This window comes from Vigna umbellata, chromosome 8 (assembly GCF_029865625.1).
Source record: "Vigna umbellata cultivar VRB3 chromosome 8, Vumbellata_1.0, whole genome shotgun sequence".
Lineage (NCBI taxonomy): Eukaryota > Viridiplantae > Streptophyta > Magnoliopsida > Fabales > Fabaceae > Vigna > Vigna umbellata.
The window spans coordinates 9,425,611-9,450,894 of NC_142172.1; the positions used below are offsets into that span (position 1 = coordinate 9,425,611).

Here is a 25,284-nt window from a genome sequence, read left to right on the forward strand (position 1 = left end):
GTTTTTCAGCACTCTCACTCATTCCTTGCACAGGTTGGTCCACCAACTCATGGGGGGTCTCCCAAGCCTTCTTGGACTCACATCACATCACCATCCACCCTCTCCCACCACTGGAACACCTGCACCAGCCTCAGACAGTTGCAGAAGTGCCTAAAAGTCACTTTTTCTTCCAATGGTGACCTGTGTTCACCTGACTGATGACCTGTGTTGGACTTTCTGTACAAATTCCCAATTTCTCTCGGGTAATCGTTTACAGGGGTGCTGTAAACGATTACCAGAGCCCTTTTTGAACACTCTCACTCATTCCTTGCACAGGTTGCACCACCAACTCATGGGGGGTCTCCCCAGCCTCCTTGGACTCACATCACATCACCACCCACCATCTCCCACCACTCCAACACCTGCACCAGCCTCAGACAGGTGCAGAAGTGCCTAAAAGTCACTTTTTTTGCCAATGGTGACCTGTGTTCACCTGACTGATGACCTGTATTGGACTTTCTGTACAAATTCCCAATTTCTCTCGGGTAATCGTTTACAGGGGTGCTGTAAACGATTACCAGCCCCTTTTTTCAGCAGTCTCACTCATTCCTTGCACAGCTTGCTCCTCCAACTCATGAGGGGTCACCCCACACTCCTTGGCCTCACATCACATCACCATCCACCCTCTCCCACCACTGGAACACCTGCACAGGCCTCAGACACTTGCAGAAGTGCCTAAAAGTCACTTTTTCTTCCAATGGTGACCTGTGTTCACCTGACTGAGTACCTGTGTTGGACTTTCTGTACACATTCCCAATTTCTCTCGGGTAATCGTTTACAGGGGTCCTGTAAACGATTACCAGCCCCTTTTTTCAGCAGTCTCACTCATTCCTTGCACAGGTTGGTCCACCAACTCATGGGGGGTCTCCCAAGCCTTCTTGGACTCACATCACATCACCATCCACCCTCTCCCACCACTGGAACACCTGCACAGGCCTCAGACAGTTGCAGAAGTGCCTAAAAGTCACTTTTTCTTCCAATGGTGACCTGTGTTCACCTGACTAAGTACCTGTGTTGGACTTTCTGTACAAATTCCCAATTTCTCTCGGGTAATCGTTTACAGGGGTGCTGTAAACGATTACCAGAGGCTTTTTTCAGCAGTCTCACTCATTCCTTGCACAGCTTGCTCCTCCAACTCATGAGGGGTCTCCCCACCCTCCTTGGCCTCACATCACAACACCATCCACCCTCTCCCACCACTGGAACACCTGCACAGGCCTCACACAGTTGCAGAAGTGCCTAAAAGTCACTTTTTCTTCTAATGGTGACCTGTGTTCACCTGACTGAGTACCTGTGTTGGACTTTCTGTACAAATTCCCAATTTCTCTCGGGTAATCGTTTACAGGGGTTCTGTAAACGATTACCAGCCCCTTTTTTCAGCAGTCTCACTCATTCCTTGCACAGCTTGCTCCTCCAACTCATGAGGGGTCTCCCCACCCTCCTTGGCCTCACATCACATCACCATCCACCCTCTCCCACCACTAGAACACCTGCACAGGCCTCAGACTGTTGCAGAAGTGCCTAAAAGTCACTTTTTCTTCTAATGGTGACCTGTGTTCACCTGACTGAGTACCTGTGTTGGACTTTCTGTACAAATGGGCAATTTCTCTCGGGTAATCGTTTACAGGGGTCCTGTAAACGATTACCAGAGCTTTTTTTCAGCAGTCTCACTCATTCCTTGCACAGCTTGCTCCTCCAACTCATGAGGGGTCTCCCCACCCTCGTTGGCCTCACATCACATCACCACCCACCCTCTCCCACCACTGCAACACCTGCACCAGCCTCAGACAGGTGCAGAAGTGCCTAAAAGTCACTTTTTTTGCCAATGGTGTCCTGTGTTCACCTGACTGAGTACCTGTGTTGGACTTTCTGTACAAATTCCAAATTTCTCTCGGGTAATCGTTTACAGGGGTCCTGTAAACGATTACCAGCCCCTTTTTTCAGCAGTCTCACTCATTCCTTGCACAGCTTGCTCCTCCAACTCATGACGGGGTCACCCCACACTCCTTGGCCTCACATCACATCACCATCCACCCTCTCCCACCACTGGAACACCTGCACAGGCCTCAGACACTTGCAGAAGTGCCTAAAAGTCACTTTTTCTTCTAATGGTGACCTGTGTTCACCTGACTGAGTACCTGTGTTGGACTTTCTGTACAAATGGGCAATTTCTCTCGGGTAATCGTTTACAGGGGTCCTGTAAACGATTACCAGAGCTTTTTTTCAGCAGTCTCACTCATTCCTTGCACTACTTAGTCCCCCTACTCATCACGGGTAACTCCAACCTTCTTGCGTTCACATCAATCACCAACACCCATCTCCCCACTCGGAAATTGATCAAATCCTTCGCATTAATTACCATTAATTTTAGTGAAAATGCTCTCGTACTTTTCAAATTTTTATTATAATGCTGCGTTCATTTTTCAATCACTAATTTTGTCATTATAACAAACACAAACGCAAAGTAAAAACAATTCATTTCGAAATCCAACCACTGTTCTTATTACAAACACATACTGTACATTGTCAAATAACATTAGGTACATATTTCAACATCTTATACATGTCAAAATTGTCAAATAACATTAGGTACATATATGAACATCTTATACATGTCAAAATTTGATAATTTCTTAGCAATCCTAGACAATGCCGTATAGATGTAGGGCTTCCATTCTGCTAGTGTTCTCGTTGTCCAGGATCCAGTCACACACATATTGCTTTCTAATCCCAAGCAGCTCCTCCTGAAACCAACATTTTCCACATTACAAACCAGGACATACAACAATATTATCAAACACACAGTTCCAACTTACAGTTGTATATTCAGGCATGCTTTTCCCGTTGTATTTTTCATCTCCATCCCAGATTTCCATTGCTTTCAACATTATTACTCCACAATCATGTCTGAAATAATATACCCACAACATCAGATTACTTTTGCCCATATACATCACAATATCGTCCGGCACTACAGTTCAAGAAACTTACAAGTTTGGTTGGGATGGGATATTTGCTTGTTTAACTGTCAAAGGAGCAATACTACCTTCCGGTATATTCATCAGGATGCAAAAAAACCGTGCCATATTTTCAGCCTACCAGTTAACAAAAACAATAAATACTTAAACAATGCAGGGTTATGTCATAATCACACGGTAATCAACAATGAAAGATGTCGAATCTTACAACGGCTGTGTCTATCCTTTTGCGGTCTCTGATCCCCTTCCCCAATGAATCGATCACAAAAATCTCCATTGACCTCAATTTCACTGAATAACACCACCAGTGATCATCGTGGACAAATGGCAGAAACAACTACAAAAAATATAAACAATTTCAGTAACACATTTACAACCAAAAGTCGACAAGATTTGGAAATTCAAGGTTACTCACAAAGTCCGCCGTGGGTAATTCTTCAAGTCCAAAATGATCGGAACGCAAATAAGTGTTATAGTTATGAAGCGTGAATACATGGCGATTCTGTGGACGTTTCCTATAATCTGTAAGAATATGGTGCTGTGGACAATTTCAAAATCATCAATAAAAATTCGATCAAAAATACTTTCTTCAATCATAAATATGACACAATATCAAATTTTATTTACCGAGTATAACGGACTAAAATGAAACCTCTTAACAACACCGGACAACCTTTTCTCAAAGTACATAAAGACCGTACAAGCAAACAACACCACCTACACAATAAAAAAATTTCACATTACTAAAATAAACTATAACATGAAACACAACCAAATGTGACAATACTAACCATGTTATCAACGTATTTCAGTGGGGCCAAAGTGTAAATTGAAGTCGTGCTCAAGGTTTGGCCAATTATCTCGCTTACAACCCTAAACATACAAATATTACTCAATCACAAACAATACATATTCCTCAACCACAACTACAATTCATACCACATACCTGTGTACGTTCATCTCTCTGATGCTGACTGCTGTATACAATTGGTTTGCATCAACACTAGTGCTTGGATCACCAACAAAACTCCGCAATGGGGGTATAGCCAATGGCACCACCTCTGGTTCTCCTTCATCAGCATCATCTTCTATTTCAATAAAATTAATGTTACCAACAGTTTCATCATCCCCTCTTACTTCAGCATGTGCACCTAGGGGGTCATCAACTTCATTTCCATAACCTTCTTCTTCTCCCCCAACTTCAGCATTCTCCTCACCTCCAACTCCATGTCCATCACCTTCTTCTTCTCCCCCAACTTCAGCATTATCCTCACCTCCAACTCCACCCCCAACCTCTTCATCAGTGGCACATGCATCTTCTTCGTGAAAGATTGGAGTTTGATAAATTTCAAATAGCTCCCTAGTCAAAACTCCAATCTTGGCATTCAATGCTCTGATATGTTCGTTATTTTTCCTCAATCTGTCCTCCGCACCTGCTTCCCATGCCCCGTCATCAGAGCTTTCTTCTTCATCATCGTCTTTGTCAACCTTGGATCCTTCACCCAAGGATCCTTCGTCATCCAAGTTGAAAGCTGCACGGATTTCCGGCCTATGACAATCTTCATTTCGTATATACCACTCCATATTTAACTGCACCAATAGCACACAACAAATTCAGACAAAATACACAATCCATTTAAACATACAAAATAACGAAAAACAAAACACTTACATCTCCGGTCATAAAAATATTTTCAATTTTTTCGGTCCTTGATTTAAACGGGAACTATCTCATTATGCGCGGGAAAAACCGGTGCGAAGGATGACCATGCAAAGAGAGTCTCTCAACCGCCCAAGCCTAAAATATCATAAAATTATTTCATCAAACATAATTCACAATGTTCTGCACTACATCAAAATAGTGAACTACATATCATATTACCTGCAAGACTGCCACATTGCCACTGAGAGTGACTGACTGGGGGATACCTGCTCCCATAATTTTCTTCTTACATTTATTTAAATTCTCTACAATGTGTTTATGTACACCGGTGCACCAATCATATAGACACAAGCGGTCTAAGTCATCTAACACTCCAAAAGGCATGTTACAAACATGCCTTGATTTCCTAGGGAAATAGAAAACAACCAAACAAACTAATATATATAACCTACACACTACATCGACTTCAATGTATTTATCATGAACAATGACATTAAACATGTCTGTCAAGTCCTTCAAACTGATGGTTTTTGATTTGAACATTTCACCAACCAATCCACCAACTACTTCATCAAAGGGAATCTCTAAACCACCTATTTCTAAACCTAAGCTCATCAACACATCAACAACTCTAAAGGGCACCAACTTTTGACTAACTCTAAAACTGTTATCATTTCCAACCCACCTGCTAACCATAACCTTCAATAATTTTAAATTCACCTCCACAGGGTTATTAATATTCAAACACCACATAAATGGTGTCATCCTAATCCGATCCACATGACACTGTCGGAGTAAACGATTCATTTCAATTATGATCGATGAATCCATCGAGATAAGAAGTCGCCACTACAAAAAAAATCATAAAAATTTATTACTAACTACAATCCGTAAGATAATTAAATAATATATAAACAAAAAATTTAATTTTTTTCTTACACTTGCTTTTTTCCCTTCCATTGCAACGGCCCTAAGAAGACAACATTCCACACTCAGTTATATCATTCAACTTAATGAAAAACTAAAACACAGAGTAAAACACAATGTCAGGGCTAGCCCATTTTTACTTACACCAAAATGTAAGGGTTTCAACGGACGTTTTGAAGAAGGAGGAGAGAACGAAACCGAGGATGGAAGCTTCGAACACGGCAAGAGAACGAAGGCTTCAACGAACGAGAAGACGGACACACACCGAGAGAGAAGACGGACGACAGAGAAGGCTTGAACGAACGAGAAGAAGGAAGGCTTCAACGAACGAGAAGAAGGAAGGCACCCTAAACCGCGAACGAACGAGAAGAAGGAAGGCTTGAACGAACGAGAAGAAGGAAGGCACCCTAAACCGCGAAACCCATATTTTGTCAAAATTTTATTTAGAAAGCCCAAAATACCCCTATGACCGTAACCCCTTCTCTGTTCCATTTTCAAATTACTGAGCCAATAGGAAGCTGCCACGTGCACGTTGTCAAAACTGTGTTAAAAAAGCGTTGTTGGAATAACATTTTCCTTTTTAATATTATAATATACACCACGAGAAGCACTAATCTACTAAAGAATATTAAAAAAAAAAAAAACTAAACAAGCTCACAAGATGTCATCATCCATGCAGTATATTAATTGCATCCTATCATCAATGTGTCCCAAGCTTTATTATCCCTTTAAAACTTATTGATAGATGATAACATCTTCATTATTTTATCTTTTATGTTTTAGTTAAAATAATATAATGATGATTAGATGGGTATATAGTTACTTAAATAATATTTTATTTTATAAAAAAATAATTTAGAATAATTTTAAAACAATAATATGTATCTATTAAAATGATATTTGTATTGTTACTTTTATTAGTAATAATATTTTAATAATTTACGATAAATTGTGTAATAGCCTATAAAATTGTGTATTAGAGTTTAAATAATGAAACGCACTTATATTAATACTAAAAGTTCAAATTTAAAAATAAAATTTTAGTTAACGAGATTCATTGTATAAGAATATACTATTTTTCTAAAACACATATCTTCTAAGAGTCTTTTATTCTCTTTCTTTGTTTGAAAATCATAGAATGTTCAAATGATCATTGAGACCAGATTTTCAAATTTGTCTGCCTAATTAGTTATATAAAAGAATAAGTTAGTTTATGTTCTTTTCTTTAGTTTGTGCGTTTCTCCATGCATGTGAGTTGTTCTCGTTTTGCATGTGTTATCTGAATTATTTATAGGATTCTCTACTAATCAGTAATACTAACTTTATATCATGATCATGTTTTAGTGACTTGTTGTAGAAGCAAATAAAATGCTTTGAATCTTTGGAACTTATATTAGCAGTAGTTTGATCCTTTAAAAAGCAAAGGAAGTTAAATACCTTTGTTTTTAAGTTTTAATGTTATGGGAATTGTGCATGCATGTTGATTGTCTGTGATTGATGGAACGAAAACCACCTCTTCGTCTTCTCTCCTCTATCGTTCGTCTTTCCCCCTTTCTCTTTCGTCTTATCTCCTTTCTCTCTAAAGTTTTGTTTTTCTCCCTCTTAACCTCCAATATAATAACCTTCATTGTCACCCACCATCATTTGTGCATTCCGTCACCTCTCGCGTTCTCGACCATCGATTTTAGCGGTGTCATTTCCTCCATCTATTGAAGTTCTTGTTGTGGAAAATGGTCTCTTGCTTGGATGACGAAGGGGGTAAAGGTGCCTCCTTTCCTCGAGGTATGGACATTATTCTGTCAAAAAATGGTTCTTCCGCACCATCTTCGTTATATCTTTGGTTTCCTCCACCAATGCGTTAACCTTCGCCTACGTGCCGCTATGCTGAGGTGCGTAAGTCTTGGGTTTTGCTTTCTCTTATAAGCTAATTTGTTGTGTCCTCTGGTATAGGAGATGTACTCTTGAAGCGCTGCAAAATTGAAGAAAGATTCATTACGGTTTCATATATGTTTAAAGATGAATTTGATTTGTAATGTATTCAAGGTATGCATCATTACCTCATTCCAGTCATCTGTAATGACAGCTCGAATGATGGTCTTAATCCAACACATGACATAGAAGCCACATTCCCATGAATCCTGCTGCTAGTTACACTAAAATGACAAACTAAATAGTCAAGAATTTAGATCATTCAATAACATAGAAAATGAATTAGAACTATAAATTACTTACAACCTTTGGATATAAAATTTGAACTAGTTGACCTCGAGATTTACCAATAACTCTGTACAGATTGAAAACACAAAGTAAAATTATCATAACTATATTTATCATAAAAGTTTAAGGTGAACATCAAATTCAAAGTCATTTTTGGAGAAATACTTACCCTTGAAGCATGGTTCTCAAGTCATTTTTCATCTTCCTGTGCAACGAACAAACCCATATAATTTTACATTTTTTGGGAATGATGACCATCAGCTGCCAGTGCGACCTATCACGAAGGACAAATAGTTATTTAACTAAGTAATTAAGGAAACTTTAATAATGAACTTTTACATATAACAACACCTACCCATCAATGTATGACACAAGGTATACGTCTCTTTTTGACTCATCCATCCATGTTTACAAATAATGTTGTCTGTTTTCAAGTGTGTTACCAGAAGGTTGAATGGTCTGAGGTTCAACAAATCCGTACATGGAAGATCGACCTTGGTCTACAACGATTGTGTCCATGTACCTAAAACAACAAAGTTAAGTTGTTAGAAACTATAGGAATCAAAGAAAAAGAAATATGGAAGACAAAATTAACTATCTTACATGCACCACAGTTAAATGATGGAAATATTCAACATCCTGTCTCCCCCAATCACCTCCAATGCATCAGGCAATGTGATATATACTGGCACATGGGGGGGGGGGGGGGGGCAGACCAAATACTCTCAAATCCCAGTATAGTTCTAATGGTGCTCTCTTCAACCTGGGTAATCTTGTCATTAGCTTTGATAGAGGATCATCCTCCGCTTCAGCCATGTCATCATCTTCATGTATGACTTTATCATGAATCGGCTGCTTCTGAGTACGTGTGAACTGAAGATAAGAATTTCATCAAAGAGTTATCAACAAATATTTTTAAACTTAACATAGAAATACTAATAACAAAGACATTATACCTGTGTAGTAGCGATGTGTGACATGATCAATGCTATAGGCCAGGCTATAAATGATCCTATGACCTCCCCCACAAAATTAATTTCTGGAGTGGGTACAGGCACCTGAGCCTGGGGATCCCGAATCTCGTCAATCGTCACACGCACGTGGTGGGGTAATATGGGAACACCATGAATAGTCTGCCCTCCCTCAAGCACTCGTCCGACAGCCACAATGCGTGGGGGATCCCCATCAACCAACAGCTTATATTGACCGCTATACTGAGTAGGTTCTACAGCAGAGCATGATCCTCTAGTGCTGACACGAGGTGGTGTGGGAGTTTCAGCGGGCCCCGTGTTGCCTTGGGTCATGGAATGCAGCTTCTCTTCAAGCGCTCTTTGTATTTCTTTTTGTTCTTGTAGCTGCTCCATGAATCGTAGCTCCATTGATCTCATGCTTTGGTTGAGTCTTTCCTCCCACTGAAGATCCATCTGCCTCAGTGCCTCTTGACTCATTGATTGAGTGGTTTTCTGTGTAGGGCCAAAGTAGTCACGAAGACCAATCGCCCCAGGAACTTCACGTACACGTCCTAGGTGCTCGGGCTTTCCAATGGCCGTTGTTAGAATGTCATCCCTACCTTAGCCAACAAATGTTCCCTGAGTCTGCTGCTCAACCAACTCATCCTCACATAAAAAAATGAAGTTACTTTGAAGACATGCTGTGATAGATACACAATCAAACAATGTTTGGAATTTGAACTTACACAATTCTTTGTGAGATCAAGGCAGCTGAGGAAGATGTCATGTTCCCATCAGATTTAGTCTGAGCAGCCTTCCCCAGCTCGTACCTAGCAGGTGCAGGTGCTAGGTCCGGCGACTCAAGTCCCAAGGCATCCGCTCTAAACTTTCTAATTTTTTTTTCCAGTTTTGCATAACCACCTCGTGATAACAAGTGTGGTGCATCGTTTAGCCGTTGTCTTTCTTGGGAGGCTAACCTTTTACCCTGTGAAACCATGTATATAAATAAGTGTAAAATCAAAAGAACTCAATGAAAGACTTTTCAGATGTTAAGAAACAAACCTTCCATTCCTCAGACTCTCTAGATGCACGAAACTGTATCCACTCCTCCTCTGTGAAGGTATACTGCTGACATAAATTTTCATGTTGTCTGTCTCCAAAGACATATAGTCGTGTCAGCCTTGTCTTGAAATCCCTCCATCTTATCGCTATATGCGATAACACTTTCTTTCTAATTTGTATTGTGTTTGGAATATCATAATGTTGTTGTTTAAAACAAAACACATGTTATTGATTTGAAAAGATGAAAGAAATAAGTATATCAACAGTGTTGTAAGTAAACATACCTGAATATCTTGCCATAAGAGGTTCTTATTGACCTCTGGGATGTCATCCCAAGTTGCATGAAGGATAGAGACATGGCTTTTTGCTAACTTACCCAGATAACTCCTAAACCTATCAGCATTTGGCCCTGATGCCTGACCTGATCTGGGGTCAATGTCAACATGTCTCCTCTACCCATCAACGCCTCCGGATGTCACATCTGCCAATCGTGTGACGCCTCGACCACGTCTGGTCTGTCCCGATCTTGAGTCTGAGGCCGACATACCTGAAAAATTATACAAGGTTAGTAATAATTCAATTATGATGAACATAAATATAAAGTCAATACAAAAAATATCACAACCTATTAAGATATTGTTTTCTCCCAAATCCCTTCATTGTGATCACTACGAATTGCCTGGATGACATCAACAACGTCATCAACTGGGTCTTCAATGGGTCTAGATGCAATAGATGTTGTCTCAAGTATATCAAGAGAATCGTCATCATCATGTCCATGCATGTTTTTTCCTTCTAAAACCACTGACCATTTTTTATTCGCTGGATCATTTACGTAAAATATTTGTCTTGCTTGACTAGCCATGATAAATGGTTCATCAGTGTAATTCATCTTGTTCAAGTCTACCAATGTGAAACCAAAGTCATCTGTCATGACACCAGAATTTATATCAACCCATTTACACTTGAAAACTGGGACTCTAAAAGTGACATACTCAACTTCCCATATTTCTTGTATTATTCCAAAATAACTCATGGATGTTGTGATTGGATTTTTGTCTTTAGAACTAGCAAAGTGGACAGCCTCAGCTTGTAGTGTGACACCACTATTTTGAACTCTAATTTTGTCATCTTCTACCTTTGTCTGAAAAGAAATATTGTTTATATAGTACCCATCATATGTCATGACATCTGCGTTCGGTCCACGAGATAACCTCAATAAACTTTCAGAAACATGTGGAGTCGCATAAATCTTTTTCTTAAACCATTGTAAGAAGGTTTTCACATGTTCACTAAGATGCCATTTTTCACTCATTCTTGGATTTGTTGCCTTTATTTCATTAACGTGGTCAGAAATGTAAGGAATCACATCAACAGTGTTGTTTAAGATGTACAAATGAGCTTGGTCAACTTCTTTTCTGCTAACACTTTGAATTCTCACACCTCGAACACCCTTACCTTCACATTTTCCTTCATGTATGCTCTTGGGAAGACCCACTGGTTCACAAGATGGCATATAACTTGAACAAAATTCAATGGCTTCCTCTGCAACGTATCGCTCTATGATTGAAGCTTCTGGTCTATACTGATTCTTGACATATCCCTTTAAGATCTTCATGTATCTTTCAACTAGGTACATCCACCTTAAGAAGACCAGCCCACATATTCGAATTTCTCTGACTAGATGAACAATCAAATGTACCATGATATCAAAAAAGGTGGAAAATACATCTCCAATTGACATAGTAGTCTTATTCCTTCATTTTCCAATTCATCTAAACCTCGAGGGTCAACAACTTTCTTGCAAATGGCATTAAAGAACAAACTCAGGCGTGTCAGAATACCCCTAACAGAAGGAGGTGATATGCCTCGAATAACAACAGGTAACAATTGTTGCATCAATACATGACAATCATGAGACTTTAAACCAACTAACTTTAACTCTTGCATAGAAACAAGGTTACTAATATTTGAAGAATAATCTTGTGGAACCTTCACTCTTAAACAGCTACAAAAACTTTGTTTTTCTTTTTTAGAAAGTGTGTGACAGGTTGGGGGCAGATAGGTGCGTCTTCCTATTATCTGTGGATGTAACTCAGATTGGATTCCCATGTCAGCCAAATCTTGTCGTGCTTTTATTCCGTCTTTGCTCTTCCCTTTGACGTTTAATAAAGTTCTAATGACACTGTCACAAACATTTTTTTCAACATGCATCACATCAATACAATGTCTAACATCAAGTTGACACCAATATGGAAGCTTAAAAAATATTGATCGTTTCTTCCAAATGTTTTTTACAAGGGTACTTTTATGATGTTTTCCAAACACAATGGCAATGTTTTTGACTTCGTTGTACACCTCTTCACCATTCCGGGGTCTGCACACAACCTCATCCTCAGCACTTCCATTAAATGCTTTTTTCAATCTACGATAAGGGTGATTACGAGAAAGGAATTTTCGATGTCTTGTATATACCGTCTTTTGTCCATGCTTCAATTGAAGGTAACTAGTGTTTTCTTCACATATGGGACATGCAAAATGACCTTTAACACTATAACCGCTCAAGTTTCCATACGCTGAAAAATCATTTATAGTGCAAAACAACATTGCACGCAAACGGAACTGTTCCTGAACATGTGAATCAAACACGTCGACCCCTTCTTCCCACAACAATTTCAAATCATCAATTAAAGGTTTTAAGTAAACATCAATGTCATTTCCAGGTTTTCTAGGACCCGATATCATCATGAACAACATCACATATTTTCTCTTCATCCACAACATAAGAGAAAGATTGTAAATCATCAACATAACTGGCCATGAACTGTGTTTGCTACTTAAGTTTCCATAAGGATTCATACCATCAGTTGCAAGTGCAAGTCTTAAGTTTCTTGGATCTGCACCAAACTCTGGAAATTTTGAACCTATTTATTATAGGCAAATACCACATCACCTTAGCAGGTGCACCATCATTACCTTCATCAGTAGTGTTTCTGTCAGATTTCTTTTTAAAACGGGATAAACCACATGTTGGACAATAGTTTAGCGAAGCAAACTCCTTTGTGTACAAAACACAATCATTAGGACAAACATGTATCTTTTGATATTCAAGACCCATTGGACATAAAAAAATTTTTGCCTCGTAATTACGAATAGGTAGAGTATTATTTTCTGGAAGCATCTCCTTCAACAACTCCAACAACTCGGTGAAACTTTAATCGGTCCATCCATTCCTAGCTTTTAAACTAAACAACTTTAAAGTTGCAGACAGACGTGTAAAGTTCGAGCATCCGGGGAACAATAGTTGCTCTGAATCATTTATAAGAGAATCATACAAATTAGCTCTTCCAAAATTATCTTCACCGACATCACGTATCATGTCCTCTAAATGATCAATCATCCATTCTTCCACATAATCCGTTCCTCGTGACGTGGTAGGCTGGTCCAATACTTCTCCATGCCAAGTCCAAACGATATAAGTCCTCATGATGCCGAACATGAATAGATGGTCACACACATTGCCTAAGTCTTGCCGTATTTGATTAAGACAACGCACACAAGGACAAAAATATGTCCCGTTCACAAACTTAGCATTTTGTTCAACATATTGCAAGAACTCCGAAACACCCTTATCATATTCTTCACTGATGCAACGTTCATTTCATCCAGCTTCGATCCATTCTATGTTCGTAAAATCATCAGTTTAAGTTTTTAACTCTCACAAGGTTAGGCCCTACCCATTCAAAAAAATTAATTTTTATATTTTGCTAAGACACGTGCAAAGAAGTCAACATCATAAATTTGATAAGATTTCGGCAGCATTTCGCATTGGTCTTCGAAATACACGAAATGAGAGTAGTCAAAGATGACCACAATCAAATATGCATCTAGAGAACAACACAAACACTGAACCAAAATTTTGGACAATTCAAAATTTAACACAAACGATTAAAAGATTAATCGTTTGTGTTAAATTTCAAACGGGAGCTAAGTGTCACTCAATGATTTGATACTTATAATCTAACATGACAATTATAATAACACAACTAATACATGCATATTCAAAAGCCAATAACACATGCAGACCTTAAAGTCAAAAACATGCATACACAAAACCCAATAACATGCATACAAAAAAATTATCAACGAAGAAGCTAACCTGAAAAGCAGATTCCAAATGAAATGGAGGGAAATCGAGGAGTGCACGACCTAAAACTTAGGCCAAAAACAGTCAAAAATGCTGCCCAAGAAAACACAAGAAACTGCACCGAAATGCATTGAAAACGATTTTTAATCGGTTCAAATCAAAGATATTTCATCACAGAACAATTTAATCGGATTAAAAGTAAATTTAAACAGTCCAAAACAGAGAAAACGCACCTGGAAATGCAATGCCGCAGAGTGAAATCGCGGGGAAGACGATGAACAGTGAGCGTAACTCCTCGCGGGTTCACGTTTTAGTATAAATGGCCCTAGACGTCCGGTACTAGAAGGCCCCGACGTTTATAATATTATAAACGTCGGGGCCATAACTAATATGACGTGTTTTGGATTTAAATATTGATATTCGTGGGGGGTTTTAGACGTCTGTTGGAGGGGGCCCGACGTGTATAATATTATAGACGTCAGGGCCCCTTCACAACGGACGTTTAAGAGGCTGAAACAATTAACTCTTCAACTACTTTGTCAGCCGCTTAAACGTCCGTTGTGGAGGGGCCCCGACGTGTATAATATTATAGACGTCGGGGCCCCTCCAACGGACTTTAAGAGGCTGAAGCAATTAACTCTTCAACTACCCTGTTAGCCTCTTAAACGTCCGTTGTGGAGGGGCCTCGACATTTATAATATTATACACGTCGGGGTCCTCCACAACGGACGTCTACTGTCAAACTTATTTACGAAAATGCCACCAGTCAATTATTTACGTTAGTGTTTTCGTAGACGGACGTCTATTGAGTGACGTGAAAGGCAAATTTTGCACTAGTGTAACAAAATCTCACTGATCATTAACAAAATATACAAGCTACAAAAATGTGATAAAAGAAAATATTCATATTCTTCCAATAGAAATTGATATATCATATTGACATCTACTTTTCCATCACCAAACTAATTCTTACATTGACTAAGTACATCAATCCCATTTAAATCAATTTTTTCTTCAACCATTTTTAACTTTCTCTCCAAAACAAAACCCATCCTCCTGTCAACTCATCTACCACATAACTCATTTAATAAACTCCTACTAATCTTAACATTTTCTTACAACTCTAAAAACCAACTAAACGGGATGCTTTGAATAAAACATCTTTTGTTGTGAGTCAACCTTAGATTCAAACCACAATTTATTTCGTTTTGAACGAATGTCAAAACACTTGCATACAAAATTACTTTTATAGCGGAGAGATAAAAGGAAAAAAAATTAGAGAGATTTTCTAACAATGGACACATACTTCCATGATCACATTCACCATATTTCTCTATTTCACAATATAAAATACAAAAAGAGAAAAGGAAAATGGGCTATCGAAACAACAAATCACCAAAACAATAGAGGGGAACGCGCCCATGCCAAAAATAGTGGAAAAAAGGGAAAAGCTTTCACAGGTGATGGACGTTTCATCGAAAAACAGAGAGAAAGGAGAAAACTCAGATAAAACAAGGGAAGAGTCCAAACACTTTCGAAAAATTGAGATGGAGATGGGAGAAAGCTTTTCGAAACCTAATTTTCCAGTCCATGTCACTATTTTTGTTTTTTCTTTAAATTAAATGGACCAATGATTCTCTGAAACGTGTCGTTGTCATATTATTGTCAAAATTTACTTAAAGTATCAGGATCGCGATATTCTAACAAAGCCAATTTGACAAAAATTTGACAACGCCACGTGTCAACTTTTAATTGGTCGAATTTGAATGTTATTTGTAATTAAAAATGTGATTTGGAGGGGCCAGAAGTTAGGATTCCGAAACTGCCCTCTTCATTTTCGAACTGTATTTTCTGTCCTTATCAACCTCTTCTCTCTCCATTTTAGGGATTTGAATTTCATTTCAACTTCTCTCTTTATAGCAGTGTTGTTCGTCCTCCATTGTAAGGGTTTCGTTTGTTTTCAATATCTCTTTGTCCCGCTTCCCTGTCACCATTGTTTTTGTTTGAATCTCTATGGACATTGGGTTTGTTTGTTTGACTTGTAGATTACGGTTGTCTCCTTCGGTGTCTCTCTGAACTCGTCTTCTTTGTTTGAGTTAGAGATTAGCGTTTTGTCGTTCGGTGTGGATTTGGTGGAAGTTGTTACCTTTTTTGTGCAATGGGTTCATTCGGTGACAATGGTTGTTCGAACAAGGTATGAACTTTTCGTGTCTCCGTATTCGTATTTTGGGGAGGGGATTTTGGTGTTGCATGTGTTGGTAATTTTTTTGGTGTGTGTTGCTTTTGGGTTGTGACTTACGTTGGTTATTTGTACCAAAATACATTTTTTTTTGCAGTTGTTTGTTCGTCACTCATTCAAAACGAAACGTATTGCTTCTTTGAATGACATTTTGAGTAAGGAGTAGAAGTCCATAATCTCCAAGACTCACTTTCGATGGTTTTTAGAATTACATGATAATATTAAGATTGGAAGGAATATTTTGAGCGATTTATTGATTAGATGGGATGATGACAGAGGTGGTTTTAGTTTTAGAGATAAATTTGTTGAATTCAAGGAAATAGATGTCAGCTTAAGCCTAGGGTTGGGTTTGGTTGGTGAGCAGATTAAATTGAATGAAAACAAACTTAGTGAAAGTCATTGTCGGAAGTACTTTGGTGTTGGAAAATATGAATTGGATTTGGTATATGAATTTATTTTGAAGCAACACAAAAAGTTGTCTTCAATAGATGTTTGTAGGTTGTACATTTTGGTAGCAATTAGTGAGGTATTGTTTCCTAATCGCAGCAGAACAATATTCCCAATTTTGTTTGAAATTGTTGATAGAATAAGTGATTTGGGAACTTTTTGTTGGGGTCATATAGTGTACCATTATCTACTTAGCAGTCTGTGCAAAGCTTGTACAGCGTGGAATAGAGGAAAAGGTGCAACCACTGTTTATGTGGATAATTGTGTATACGTGTTCCAGGTAAATTTGTTACATGGATTGTTTGTTGTTTGTGAATTGAGATGACTAATTATGACGTATATGATGTATTTCAGGTTTGGTTTTGTGATCGTTTCATTCCTTCGAATGTTTGTGTACATAAATATCCAAGATTTTTGCATTGGATGAATATAAATGTTGGTGACAAGTTCATTAAACGTGCAATGGAGACGGGTGTGGTATGTACTTAATTGTTTTATTACATTTGTTTGAATGAATGTTTTATGTAATGGTAATTGTGATGAAATTGCATATGCTTGATGGTTATGGTGCATCAAGGACAGAAAATAGTCAAAGATGTGTGAAAGCATCAGTTAATTCAAATGGAGAGGAATTGAATAAACAAGAAAAATCAACAATCAATACGAAACTCATAAAAGGTATTAATGATGCTTTAGAGGAACGAGATGTTGTAATTGAAGAACTTGAAGAAGAGTTATCTGGATTGCAGGCTGAGCTGCTTCAAGAGAATAATAAAGATGAAGGTGGTTACAGTACACCCTGTAACCAACATGATTTTTACAATAAGTTTGACTGTGAGGGAGGAGTTTACAACCATGAAACCGTTATGAAGGAAAGAGTACGTCGAAAACGTTACAAAAGCCAAGTTTTTAGAACTCCCTACACTGGATATAGTCCGAAACTTGATTGATTAATGTAATTTGTGATTATTCCAGTATTAGGTTGATGTTTAATTATGAATAGTTGTATTTCGAACAATTTTCTTTTGTATTGCTGATAAAGAAAGTGGTTGTTTCAGTTTTGAATGTTATATTAATTCCATTTGTTGTTTGGTAGTAGTGGGAAGTTTTAATTGTGGTAGTTATATGAAATGTCCAGGTGTGAGGATGCTGTAATCGATTACAGGGGACTTGTAATCGATTACTATTACAGAAATTTGATTTTGTACCAAAAGTATGTCTGCACTACCCAGAGATGGTTAAATAACTCCCCAGTAGTGTTTGGTAGTGTTTTTTCAGTGTTCAAAATAGGGGCACACCCTGTTGGTCATTGTGCAACGTGTTGTGAACCATATTTCAAACAGTCCGAGGTGTATGTCTTTCAAAGAGGAAACGAAGGTGTTCCCAGGTTCATAGTTCATGGCAGGGAAACCTAGGACAATTTAAGGGTATTGTAATCGATTACAGGGGAATCGTAATCGATTAATATTAGAAAAAAATCTCATTTTGTACGATAAGTATGTGTGCGCTACCCAGACATGGTTGAATAACTCCCCAGTAGTGTTTTTTCAGTGTTCCCAGGTTCAGAGTTCATGGGAGGGAAACCTGAGACAAATTAAGGGTGTTGTAATCGATTATAGGGGAGTCATAATTGATTAATATAACAAAAATGAAACTTTGTACAGAAAGTATGTCTGCGCTACCCAGACATGGTTGAATAACTCCCCAGTAGTGTTTGGTAGTGTTTTTTCAGGCTTCCCAGGTTCAGGGATCATGGCAGGGAAACCCGGGACAAATTAACGGTGCTGTAATCGATTACTGGGGACTCATAATCGATTAATATAACAACAATCTCATTGTGTACCAAAAGTATGTATGCGCTACCAATACATGGTTGAATAACTCCCCAGTAGTGTTTGGTAGTGTTTTTTCAGTGTTCCCAGGTTCAGAGTTCATGGCAGGGAAACGTGGGACAAATTAAGGGTGCTGTAATCGATTAGAGGGGACACGTAATCGATTAATATTACAAAAATCTCATTGTGTACCAAACTTATGTCTGCTATCCCCAGACATGGTTGAATAACTCCCCAGTAGTGTTTGGTAGTGTTTTTTCAGTGTTCCCAGGTTCAAAGTTCATGGGAGGGAAACCTGAGACAAATTAAGGGTGTTGTAATTATAGCGGAGTCGTAATCGATTAATATAACAAAAATGAAACTCTGTACAGAAAGTATGTCTACGCTACCCAAACATGGTTGAATAACTCCCCAATAGTGTTTGGTAGTGTTTTTTCAGTCTTCCCAAGTTCAGAGATCATGGTAGGGAAACCTGGGACAAATTAACGGTGTTGTAATCGATTACTGGGGATTCGTAATCGATTAATATTACAAAAATGTCATTCTGTACCAAAATTATGTCTGTTCTACCTATACAAGGTTGAATAACTCCCCATTAGTGTTTGTTGTACCCAGACATGGAAGGATCTTTATAGTAATAACTTGAACTTGTAATACTTGAATATTGAATAAATAAATAACGTATTCAATAACGTAAGAACTTCTTGGAGTACTTTATAACAATAATAAAAACCACGTACTAATAGAATGACTTAAGAACATTACATCAAAGAACAAGTTTTGAAATTAAAAGAGACATAACATTATAGAAAGAAATGTAATCTAAGCAGGTGGTTGTCTCTCAAATTGATTGCGGAATTTAATGACTTCTTCCTGAAGGACTCCAACACGATTTTCAATTGTGTCAAATATTTGGCCCACGAAAGTGCGGAGTTCTTGTATTTGTTTGATGACTTCACTCAATGTTTGAGAAGAGGTTGGTTGTGGATTTTGAGAGGGTTCTCGGACTTCATGTTCTTCATTACCAACTTCCACCTCTTCTTCAATCCCTACTTGTTCTTGTATATTCCCAACGTCAACTTTGGGAACCCAAATTCCTTCATGAGATTTGTGATAACCAAATGATGATAGAACTTCCAAACCAATCCTCTGTTTGTTCTTAACTTGGGTAAAAGGATCAGTTTCTGTAGGCACACCAAAGTGTTCCATGAATGTGGTAATTAGATGGGGATATGGTAGTTGGGCGTTGTCCCTGGTAGCCCTTTTCATCCTGTTTCGAATGAGATGCCCTCAATTAATCTGAACAGAATTGATGAGTGCCCACAGCAACATAATGTCCTCCTCTGTTGCCTATGCAACATTCGTTAATCGAGGAACTAATATACGAAAAAGTACATAATGTAGTATCCTAGTTTGAAACTTCATAGTCCTGACCAGTATTCTACCTTGTATGTTTGAACCTGGTTTGCAGATCAATTGCCTAGCACTAACAGAATTGTATTCATCTTTCCACTCGTCAACAAGATTTCCTTCAAAACGAGCACCAACAGAAGGGATGGAAGTTAGTTTATGAAAAAGTGAAGGTTTGATTGTGATTTTCACCTTTTTGACCTCAGTTCGAATAACTCCCGAATCGGAAACCCACATATTGCTATAGAAAACACGCACTAATTCAGGGTAGTAGTGGTGTCTATAAGCGACAAAATCATTTAGCCCAGCTTTTGTCAAGATGAAGAAGAATTTGAATGTACCATCACCAAAAAATTCATCATCAAGATACTTTCCTTCCAGGATTGGACGCTTAAAGAAATGTGTAGAAAACCTTTCATATTGGTCGTCGTTGGAGAATAGTTCATTACTCGTAACTGGTGGAGAGAGTGGTGGGGATGGCGGTGGCCGAATTGAAGGCCCCCTTATCGAAGACAAAGCCCTGATTTTCTTGTGAGCCCGATCTGCCATTTGGGTTATTACGATTTCCAAAGGGGTAGGAGGTTGAATGGTTTGTGGTAGAGGGTTATGAAAGGAGTGAAGTAGGTTACAGTTGTATTTAATCGTAGTGTGGTAGTGGGTGACAGCAGTAACTGTCAGCGCATTGTGCTCTGTAACAGAAAAAAATTGGATATGAACCGTCTTGAGCAAAAAAAAGTGTCAAACACAGTGATGTAATCGATTACAGAAAATATGTAATCGATTACCACTGCATTGCATGTGCTGTGTTTTACATTGAAGGTTTTACCTGTGGAGGTTAAGGACATCATTCCAGTAACAGATAATGTAGAACCATATCATCCCAAACCCATATATATCAACATTGTGTATTATCTAAGTTGTTATGAACAGCAGATAACAATGACATAAATCCAATTGGAGCAACTTCAGATAGTTGGGAAACTTCATGGGTTTGGGTTGAATATTCCACGCGCTCTTGCAGTTGTGCAACAGTAGTTGTTGTGGTTACCTGATTGCACAAAGGAACACATATTACCAACATGTAACAAAAGTAATGAATAATACTAGTATTACAACATTTGAAGTACTCACCGCCGCTTGAACAGTTGTTGTTGAAGAATTTTTCCTTAGAGCATATTTCCATTTTTTAGTTCTAGTTTCAAGGGCTGACTTCAATCTGTTAGTTCTCGGTCTGCCTTTTCGCTTAACCGTGACTGGACTGCGAACAAGTACATCATTGGTTCCACATGTATTGTACGATGGAGTATCGGTCACAGGATTCTGATACCTTAGTTGTCCTCCCTCACTTATGATGTTATTTTTCAATGATGAAGTTAAACCGAATTTTTTACCTACACATTCCAATTCTTTTTCCAACTCATTAGAAGCACATTCAGATTCACATGCAGCCTCAGCTATGTCATAGAACCGCTTACACAACGATTGGTATCTTTGCATCTTGGGTTCCTACTGCAATTGACTATAAGATGCTCTAATAAGTGTGTGCTTTCTTCGAACATTTTTGCTCCAACGACGAAGAACATATTTGGAGGGGACATTATGTACATCTTCCTGTCCGAGAACCAATAAGGAATGGCGACATATGATGCCTCTAAACTCAAATAGTAGGCAAGAGCACCTTGTATCGTTTGTAAGAGGATCAAATTCGACATGGTAATATTTTGCCCAACATTTCCCATCCGACATGTACTCTTCTTTTATTGTGTAGTTGTTCAAAATACAGTCCTTGATCGTGTTCTTGATGAAACAATTCATCCTAGACCGAAACTCAATTTGTACTTCCTTAAATTTTGCATGTGTGTACTCAACTTGAAATTGTCTCTCAATTGGTGATTGAGACCCACATGCAACATTGGTATTGAGAGAGGAGAAGTCAGCTTCAATTTCTTTTTGGGCCTTGAATTTAAGAGCATTATCGTACTGAACCACAAACTGTTGAAGTGTGGTACTGGAATTGATAAATCCATCAAAGAAAGCATTCATTCCCTCACTTCTTTGAGTTGTGGACATATCAGCCCAAAAATGATTCTTCAAGTAACAAGGGACCCATTTTTGTCTCTCTTCATACAGATTACATAGCCATTCATTATTTTGTAACCCATGTGTGGTAAGTAGTCGTTTCCAGCCAATGTCAAAGTCTGTTGCATTACCAGAGTCATAGACAACCGATGTTATATCACACTTGATCCCAACATAATTGTTATACCCTTGAAATTTTTCAGGTATCTTTTTCATGATGTGCCACAAACACCACCTATGCTTTGTTTTAGGGAAGACATCTTCAATTGCATTTGCCATCGCCTTACATTGATCTGTTACAATACTGTAAGGCGCCTTGTTTCCCATGCATCTTAGCCAACATTTGAATAACCATACAAATGACAAAGTGTCCTCAGATGAGAGCAATCCACAACCAAGTAGAATGGATTGTCCATGATGGTTAACTCCTACAAATGGAGCAAATGACATGTCGTACTTGTTTGTCAAGTAGGTGGTGTCAAAAGAGACGACATCACCAAATTCCTCACATGCAGCTCAGCTACGAGGATCTGTCCAAAATACACTAGTAATTCTATTATATTCATCCATTTCTATGTCGTAGAAGAAATCATTATTGAGCTCTCTCATTTTTTAAAAGTGATGTAGCAATGCTTGTCCATCACCCTCCTTACACAGTGACCTTCTACGTTGACCAATGAAGTTCCTAGCATCCCGCTCCACAAATTCCATGTTTTCATATCCACCAACTTCACTAACTATGCTAAGGAAACTCTTATTAATACGTACACCGGCATCATCATTCACCCCTAAAGTGTGTTTGGCATGCATGTTCAATTGTCTATTAGAACGGATTAGATTGGAGGTTTGTGGACACAGGTCATGACTGTGCTCTACAACCACAGTCCTTACAAACCATTTGCCCTCTTTTTGTGCAATGGTTATTCCAGCAGCACATTGATTAGTCTGACTAGGCAGAGTTTTCACCTCTGGACGAATGGTGAAAACATATTTACCTTCCCTAGAACAAACCAATCTCAAGTAGTACAATTCGTTGTTCTCATCCTTTTTAGAAGTTCTGGTTCGGATGCCAAAACCACATCTTCTCCCGTACATCGAATAAAATTTCTTTGCTTCTTCCATTGTGTCAAAACACATGTTTAAAGTAGGAACCAACTCATTACAATTGTCATCATCGTCAATGCTTTCTCCAACCACATTGACGTTGTTGGGATAAGTGGCCATCAAAATAATTTCTTCCCTGGAAACATTGGTTAATGAATAAAATTTATAATCATAAATCAGTTTTCTTACAATAAATAAACAAACTTATTACACTACAGACATCACTAACAGTGTTAATGAAGTGTCTCATGTTGTTTTATTTAACTAAGTCGTGTTATATAAATGGTTATGTAAGAAAGATGACCTATAACGAGGGTTACCCCTACTCAAAAGGAGGAATGAAGAAATATTTAGAAGACGTTATAACCATGTATACTTACAGACAAGGTGTTGGAAGAAATTTACTTCTCCTTTAATGATCTTGTTGTGCTTCTTACCAACCTGGAAAGAATGTCTTTAATGTGTAGTTTAAGAAAGTTGAAAGAAAGACAAATGAAAGTCGACTTCCAAATGGGGAAGAAAAAGCACCAGTAATGCACATGGTAGGGATTCATTTCTTTAAGGTACGATCATTTAATGCAAAGTAGATGCAGCAGAAGTTATGCACAAGGTACGAATTATAGTGTTTAAGGAAGGAGCATTTAATGCATTGTCATAAAGTAGGTAGAAGGTGGCAAGACGTGGAGTGTTGCAGTCACTTCCCATTTCCCCACATTAAATGCAAGTCTGATTAATTAAGATAAAAGATTTCAAATTGCATGGGAGAGTGGGAAAAGGTATACACCACACTGCTTCATTATGACTCTTCAAAGTCAGAACAACATTAAATGATAATGAATTAATAATTTTTAATAAATTAAAATAATTATTAAAAATTCATCCTAAATCTTTTATTCGTGTTTATATAAGCCCTTACTTTGTATTGCACAAAATGACTATCACATTCATTCGAATGAACTATTTGGTTTTAATTGTCCAAGTAATGTTTCTTGATTTGGTTTGTTTAAAATTTGTAGCACTCTTACATTCTGGTACTTAGTATGATTCCTCAACATGCATTCTTGTATTTTATAACTACAGCGACACGTACAAGTTCCCAACAAAACCACCTACTAGGTCATGCTGTGCCAATCAACCGAAAGTACTTATTAGCAGCCCATAAGTGGGGAGCAACTCAGTCATAACAGTGGAGCAGACACGCACTTTCGGTACATGTCACTCGTAAGCGATTACAGCGTGCCTATAATCGATTACAGCAGCCCAATACTGCCTTCCCACCCCTGCCTTAGCAAGCACCTGGAAGTAGTCATCAAAACACAATGTTGGGGGCACCCTAATCCTGTCCAATTGCCTTATAACTACAGCCACACCCACAAGTTCCCAACAAAACCACTTACCAGGTCATGCTATGTCAATCAACCGAAAGTACTTAGTAGCAGCCCATAAGTGGGGAGCAACTCAGTCATAACAGTGGAGCAAACACGCACTTTCGGTACATGTCACTCGTAAGCGATTACAGCGTGCCTGTAATCGATTACAGCAGCCCAATACTGCCTTCCCACCCCTGCCTTACCAAGCACCTGAAAGCAGTCATTAAAACACAATGTTGGGGGTACCCTAATCCTGTCCAATTGCCTTATAACTACAGCCACACCCACAAGTTCCCAACAAAACCACCTATCAGGTCATGCTGTGTCAATCAACCGAAAGTACTTAGTAGAAGCCCATAAGTAGGTGCAACTCAGTCATAACAGTGGAGCAGACACGCACTTTCGGTACATGTCACTTGTAAGCGATTACAACGTGCCTGTAATCGATTACAGTAGCCCAATACTGCCTTCCCACCCCTGCCTTACCAAGCACCTGGAAGCAGTCATCAAAACACAATGTTGGGGGCACCCTAATCCTGTCCAATTGCCTTATAACTACAGCCACACCCACAAGTTCCCAACAAAACCACCTAGCAGGTCATGCTGTCTCAATCAAATGGAACAAATTAGTCCAACGTACTAAATGGGGAGTTGTTCAATCAAAATAGGGGAGCAGCCATGCAGTTACGGTAATCAATAAACTCACTCCAACAAAAAACAAACACAACGAAAATCAATATTACGAATACTTTAGTTGTATTCATTATTAGTCGAACAAGTTCACATGTACATAAATTCAACTAATACACTTCCAATAGTA

The 25,284-nt window shown here is 38.4% G+C and overlaps 2 protein-coding genes across 2 annotated transcripts in view; both read right to left on the minus strand.

Annotated features, from left to right (window-relative positions):
- The window catches only part of LOC124822225 (beta-glucosidase 12-like), a 53,498-nt gene that overhangs the window by 15,384 nt on the left and 12,830 nt on the right, over positions 1-25,284 (minus strand). The gene's annotated exons all lie outside the window — the stretch shown is intronic.
- LOC148193998 (uncharacterized) lies at positions 2,645-4,431 on the minus strand. Its single transcript, XM_088097879.1, has 8 exons — positions 3,964-4,431; positions 3,809-3,890; positions 3,645-3,734; positions 3,433-3,555; positions 3,226-3,354; positions 3,031-3,134; positions 2,856-2,946; positions 2,645-2,783 (listed from the first exon to the last, which is right to left on the minus strand). The coding sequence occupies exons 1-8, from the start codon at positions 3,975-3,977 to the stop codon at positions 2,682-2,684; spliced, it is 735 nt and encodes a 244-aa protein (XP_087954005.1). The 5' UTR covers positions 3,978-4,431; the 3' UTR covers positions 2,645-2,681.